This window comes from Salvelinus namaycush, chromosome 16, assembly GCF_016432855.1.
Source record: "Salvelinus namaycush isolate Seneca chromosome 16, SaNama_1.0, whole genome shotgun sequence".
NCBI lineage: Eukaryota > Metazoa > Chordata > Actinopteri > Salmoniformes > Salmonidae > Salvelinus > Salvelinus namaycush.
In genome coordinates this window covers 48,177,856-48,184,500 of record NC_052322.1, presented here as the reverse complement: position 1 = coordinate 48,184,500, position 6,645 = coordinate 48,177,856, and the positions used below count along the sequence as shown (strand labels likewise).

General features: G+C 44.5%; 1 protein-coding gene across 1 annotated transcript; it reads right to left on the bottom strand.

Annotated features, from left to right (window-relative positions):
- Positions 1-481: 481 nt before the first annotated feature.
- Positions 482-2,025, bottom strand: LOC120061715 (carbonic anhydrase 6-like). The gene is made up of 3 exons (XM_039011611.1): positions 1,901-2,025; positions 1,044-1,223; positions 482-639 (listed from the first exon to the last, which is right to left on the bottom strand). Exons 1-3 carry the CDS (start codon positions 1,983-1,985, stop codon positions 482-484), a joined length of 423 nt encoding a protein of 140 aa, XP_038867539.1. The 5' UTR covers positions 1,986-2,025.
- Between the last annotated feature and the right edge of the window lie 4,620 nt (positions 2,026-6,645).

The following is a 6,645-nucleotide window of genomic DNA, read 5'->3' as shown; positions in this document are numbered from 1 at the left end:
TGTGGGAGGTAGCTGTAGCCTGGTCCCAGATCAGTACTACTGAGATGCACTGTTGAGGTAGCTGTAGCCTGGTCCCAGATCAGTATTACTGAGATGCACTGTTGAGGTAGCTGTAGCCTGGTCCCAGATCAGTATTACTGAGATGCACTGTGGAGGTAGCTGTAGCCTGGTCCCAGATCAGTATTACTGAGATGCACTGTTGAGGTAGCTGTAGCCTGGTCCCAGATCAGTATTACTGAGATGCACTGTGGAGGTAGCGGTCAGTATTACTGGTCCCAGATCTGTTAGTGCTATCAGGTCAACACCTTGTGATGTTGGCATGACAAGGAGTGGCAAAGAGTGTCATGATGGCACAAACACTGCTGTTGAGGCCCACTACGGTCAAGTCAAGCCCACCTCTATTTGTTTCACTGTCTTACACCCTTCAGAAGCAATATATTAGTCTTGGGGGGGGGGGGGGGGGGGTCGTGTATCTGTAGCACTAGCCCACCTCTGCCATGTATCTGATGCCGTCCAGGGTGTGCTCTGCCCCGCTCTCCTCCAGGTCCCAGCCGCCCCAGTGGAGGTGCATCTGGACGGCCGTGTAATGCCCGGGGAGACCCTTGGTGATCACCATGCTGGGAGGGAGGACGATTTCAACTGGCCACAACACAAGACAAGACATTTTTTAATCATTATGACGTAAGCCATTCAGCAGATGCTTTTATCCAAAGCAAGTCATGCGTGCATACATGTGGGTGGCCTCAGCGGGAATCAAACCCACATTTCTTGCCTTTTGCAAGTGCCTTGCTCTACCTGCTGAGTCACACAGGACCACATTTTGAGCAGGACCACATTTTGAGCCGTCTCGTTGTTAAAGGAAGCAATCCTAACTTAATTTAGATACATTTGTTAAAGATCTTATTGTTGTCATCATTTTTTTTCAAAACGTATAGTTCATTCAATATAATAAAATAGTATAGACTAATACTGGGAATATGACGTTTTTAATTTTTTAATTTTTTTTAAATTTCAGACATCATCCCACTACTTTTTTTTTTTACCTGAGTGTCCGTTGTTTTTCATGAGGAAGTTACCCTTCTGAGCGTCATATCCGGTGAGCTCTAGGTGTATCATGTGGGGGTTGTGTCGCACGTTCTGCCTCTGGATGTCAATGGGGGACTGTTTCCGGCCACCACACGCAGGATAGTTCTCCGCCCAGTGCACTTGGTCCAGGGCCCCTTCTGACGTCGGGAGAAACGGAATGGCGCGGGTGGATTAGAACGGACGATGATAAAGAATGCAACAATGTAAACTTGGCCACACTATTTTCATTGGCTGCCCACGCGTCCAACTACAGTCCAAGCAGACAGTTGGGGAAGAGAAGGGTGGGGGGTAAAAGTACCCTGACTGATATTGTATAAAGTCCTACTGTTCTCCCTGTTGGCATACCTTCACAAGACCTTGGTGTAATCACAAAACCTATAAAAATATATATATATATCTGACCGGTGGTTTGTAAGAGAGGTGGTACAGTGTACTCTGCATCATGAACCAAATGACAGGTTTAAGGGCACAGACGTTACACAATACGATAATGACCTACCTATCTTCCATAGCTATAATCACATACAGTGCCTGATCATCATGTTTGCGTTCCTGTTTGTCATCACGATGACTGATTTAAACAGCAATAACACATTGCAAAAACCTTCAGTCACTGTTATTATATTCTCAAACTCTCTATCTCTTCATCATTCCTCAGAGTTAGAGTTCATTATCTTTAATAAATTAATAATGAATTGAAATGAAGAACATTTGTTTTAATGAGTTTAAGACTTTTGGGAGTCTTTCTAGGGATTTGGAGTCCAAAACAACTACAGATAACTAGGAAATAGGTCATAAATGAATAAATACGTACCTGTATATGTCCAATGTATTCCATCTATCCCGGCAGAGGCAACGCTTACCAACATCAACTGAACCAAAAGACTGAAACACTCCATTTCAATGGAAATCCTCTTGACACAAACACCTCTCTCTCTCTCTCTCTCTCTCTCTCACTGACTGCGACTGAAAGGAGGTATTGAAACTTCTGTGAATCCAACGCCCCCGGGGCCAACTGCTCCCCGCTGCTCAGTCACAGACAGGGTTGGGTAGGTTACTTTCTAATTGTAATCCGTTACTAGTTACCTGTCCAAAACCGCAATCAGTAGCGTAACTTTTCGATGACCCAAACTAAGCAATGTAATCTGATTACTTTTGGATTACTTTACCCTTAAGAGGGATGAGAAGAAGACAAAAAAGGATCCATCAAACTCATTAGGTGTGTCATCAAAGTGGTCTCTGATTGGTGGTCATCATTTGGTGTGTCATCATAGTGGTCTCTGATTGGTGGTCATCATTTGGTGTGTCATCAAAGTGGTCTCTGATTGGTGGTCATCATTTGTTGAGTCATCATAGTGGTCTCTGATTGGTGCTCAGACTCAGGTGGAGTAAACTTCAATTTGCGCCTTTGTTAAATTCTGAATTGAATGTCATCGAGAATAAAACTAATTTTGTAAACATCCTTTCTGAAAGTAATCCAAGAAGTAATCTAGTTTTTCAAATTGTATCTCTGGTTGACTATTGATAATACAGCTTTTACCAAATGTTTCTCACATGAAATGGCAAACTTCTCATTGTATACAAAAATTGACATATTCATTTTTGGTTGTGAGGTGTGAGAGTTCTCTGGACTGAAATGTCATGGTCTGGACTTTCTACTTTAACTTTTCTTTAACCTCTCTCTCTCTCTCTCTCTCTCTCTCTCTCTCTCTCTCTCTCTCTCTCTCTCTCTCTCTCTCTCTCTCTCTCTCTCTCTCTCTCTCTCTCTCTCTCTCTCTCTCTCTCCTCTCTTCTCTCTCTCTCTCTCTCTCTCTCTCTCTCTCTCTCTCTCTCTCTCTCTCTCTCTCTCTCTTAGTTGTTTATTATTGTTGTAAATTCTATACGGTGTACATAATATTGTTAAGTTTAGCTTAAAGCTAGAATCCTTCATTGAAACAAAATAACAAAGTGATCTCCCCACCCTTGTTTTTGCTAAAAAGCTAAGGCATGGGGCTGGAGAAATGTAACTACTCTCAAATTCACAGACAGCGCAAGGACTGACCATCCATGATATCAACATTATAGATTGAACCTTGTTTTCAGGCTATACATTATTTGTTTACGTTTACATTGTTTACAAACATCGGAGTAAAACAAGCTTATATTTGGCGTTCTCATGGTGTGTGACAGTGGAACTAAGCTCACAAAGCATTTATAAGTTATATTCTTCAAAAATCAAATGGGTAGATGTCGTTAATTTATAAGTTCAAAATGGATGGAGTGACTAAGGATTCTAGCTTTAAACTGAGGATTAATTTGGAATGGGCCACGATCATCATACCCAAGGGAATATTGTCCAAGCACATCTTGTTCTTGTTAACATTTGTACATAATCTAAACAGACTAGTTCATTTATTTAGTCCACTTTATTGACTAAGTGTTGAGATAATATTGTTGACACATTTTACGTTTGTATTTGTTAGAGATCCCACATTAGTTCCTGCCAAGGCAGCAGCTACTCTTCCTGGGGTTTATTATGGATCCCCATTAGTTCCTGTCAAGGTAGCAGCTACTCTTCCTGGGGTTTATTATGGATCCCCATTAGTTCCTGCCAAGGCAGCAGCACTCTTCCTGGGTTTATTATGGATCCCATTAGTTCCTGCAAGGCAGCAGCTACTCTTCCTGGGGTATTATGGATCCCCATTAGTTCCTGTCAAGGCAACAGCTACTCTTCCTGGGGTTTATTATGAATCCCCATTAGTTCCTGCAAGGCAGCAGCTACTCTTCCTGGGGTTTATTATGGATCCCATTAGTTCCTGCCAAGGCAGCAGCTACTTCCTGGGGTTTATTATGGATCCCCATTAGTTCCTGCAAGGAGCAGCTACTCTTCCTGGGGTTTATTATGGATCCCATTAGTTCCTGTCAAGGCAGCAGCTACTCTTCCGGGGTTTATTATGGATCCCCATTAGTTCTGTCAAGGCAGCAGCTACTCTTCCTGGGGTTATTATGGATCCCCATTAGTTCCTGTCAAAGCAGCAGCTACTCTTCCTGGGGTTTATTATGGATCCCATTAGTTCCTGCCAAGGCCGCAGCTACTCTTCTGGGGTTTATTATGGATCCCATTAGTTCCTGTCCAAGGCAGCAGCTACTCTTCCTGGGGTTTATTATGGATCCCATTAGTTCCTGCCAAGGCAGCAGCTACTCTTCCTGGGGTTTATATGGATCCCCATTAGTTCCTGCCAAGCAGCAGCTACTCTTCCTGGGGTTTATATGGATCCATTAGTTCCTGTCAAGGCAGCAGCTACTCTTCCTGGGTTTTATTAGGGATCCCATTAGTTCCTGCCAAGGCAGCAGCTACTCTTCCTGGGGTTTATTATGGATCCCCATTAGTTCCTGCCAAGGCAGCAGTCTACTTTCCTGGGGTTTATTATGGATCCCATTAGTCTGCTAAGGCAGCAGCTACTCTTCCTGGGGTTTATTATGGATTCCATTAGTTTCCTGTCAAGGCAGCAGCTACTCTTCCTGGGGTTATTATATGGATCCACCTCCAAGTCCTTCCCGCACCCACCTGGTTATTTTCGATCATACTCCCAGCCTCGGTCATGATATTCCCACTAGCTATCCAATAGTCCTCCCTACTCCTTCGGTTAGCACATTACTTGCCCAGCACTTCAACCCATTAGTTCCTGCCAGCGAAGCAGCACTCCCAACTAGCAGCACCCCAAGTCCCCTTTTCCATGTCAGCAGCTACTCTTCCTGGGGTTTATTATGGATCCCTTAGTTCCTGTCAAGGAGCAGCTACTCTTCCTGGGTTTATTATGGATCCCCATTAGTTCCTGTCAAGCGGCAGGCAGCTACGCTCTTCCTGGGGTTTATTATGGATCCCCATTAGTTTCTGTCAAAGGCAGCAGCTACTCTTCCTGGGGTTTATTATGGATCCCCATTCAGTTCCTGTCCAAGGCAAGCAGCAGCTACTCTTCCTGGGGTTTATTATGGATCCCCATTAGTTCCTGCCAAGGCAGCAGCACTATCTTCCCGGGGTTTATTAAGGATCCCCATTAGTTCCTGCAAGACAGCAGCTACTCTTCCTGGGTTTATTATGGATCCCCATTAGTTCGCGCAAGCAGCAGCTACTCTTCCTGGGGTTTATTATGGATCCCCATTAGTTCCTGCCAAGGCAGCAGCTACTCTTCCTGGGGTTATTATGGATCCCCATTAGTTCCTGTCAAGGCAGCAGCTACTCTTCCTGGGGTTTATTATGGATCCCCATAGTTCCTGCCAAGGCAGCAGCTACTCTTCCTGGGGTTTATTATGGATCCCCATTAGTTGTGCAAGGCAGCAGCTACTCTTCCTGGGTTTATTATGGATTTCCCATATAGTTCCTGTCAAGGCAGCAGCTACTCTTCCTGGGGTTATATGGATCCCCATTAGTTCTGTAGGCAGCCACTAGGACCCCATAGTTTCGCCTCAAGGCAGCAGTACATCTTCCTGGGGTTATTATGATCCCATTAGTTCCTGCCAAGGCAGCAGCTACTCTTCCTGGGGTTTATTATGGATCCCCATTAGTTCCTGTCAAGGCAGCAGCTACTTTCCTGGGGTTTATTATGGATCCCCATTAGTTCCTGCCAAGGCAGCAGCTACTTTCCTGGGGTTTATTATGGGATCCCCATTAGTTCCTGCCAAAGCAGCAGCTAGCTACTCTTCCTGGGGTTTATTATGGATCCCCATTAGTTCCTGTCAGGCAGCAGCTACTTTCCTGGGGGTTTATTATGGATCCCACATTAGTTCCTGCCAAGGCAGCAGCTACTCTTCCTGGGGTTATTATGGATCCCCATTAGTTCCTGCCAAGGCAGCAGCTACTCTTCCTGGGGTTTTTATGGATCCCCATTAGTTCCTGCAAGGCAGCAGTACTCTTCCTGGGGTTTATATGGATCCCCATTAGTTCCTGCCAAGGCAGCAGCTACTCTTCCTGGGGTTTATTATGGATCCCCATTAGTTCCTGCTCAAGGCAGCAGCTACTCTTCCTGGGGTTTATTATGGATCCCCATTAGTTCCTGTCAAGGCAGCAGCTACTCTCCTGGGGGTTATTATGGATCCCCATTAGTTCTCTGTCAAGGCAGCAGCTACTCTTCCTGGGGTTTATATGGATCCCCATTAGTTCTGCTAAGGCAGCAGCTACTCTTCCTGGGGTTTATTATGGACCATCTAGTTCCTGTCAAGGCAGCAGCTACTCTTCCTGGGGTTTATTATGGATCCCCATTAGTTCTGTCAAGGCAGCAGTACTCTTCCTGAAGGGTCATTAGAATGATAGAACACTAGAGGGTCATTAGAATGATAGAACACTAGAGGGTCATTAGAATGATAAAAGAACACTAGAGGCTCATTAGAATGATAGAACACTAGAGGGTCATTAGAATGATAGAACACTAGAGGGTCATTAGAATGATAGAACACTAGAGGATCATTAGAATGATAGAACACTAGAGGGTCATTAGAATGATAGAACACTAGAGGGTCATTAGAATGATAGAACACTAGAGGGTCATTAGAATGATAGAACACTAGAGGATCATTAGAATG

Coding starts and splice junctions, on each gene's coding strand:
- LOC120061715 (XM_039011611.1), bottom strand. CDS start 1,985: ATGGAGTGTTTCAGTCTTTTGGTTCAGTTGATGTTGGTAAGCGTTGCC. Junction 1,224..1,900: donor AATACATTGGACATATACAG/GTACGTATTTAT, acceptor TCCCGACGTCAG/AAGGGGCCCTGGACCAAGTG. Junction 640..1,043: donor GAAAAACAACGGACACTCAG/GTAAAAAAAAAA, acceptor TGTTGTGGCCAG/TTGAAATCGTCCTCCCTCCC.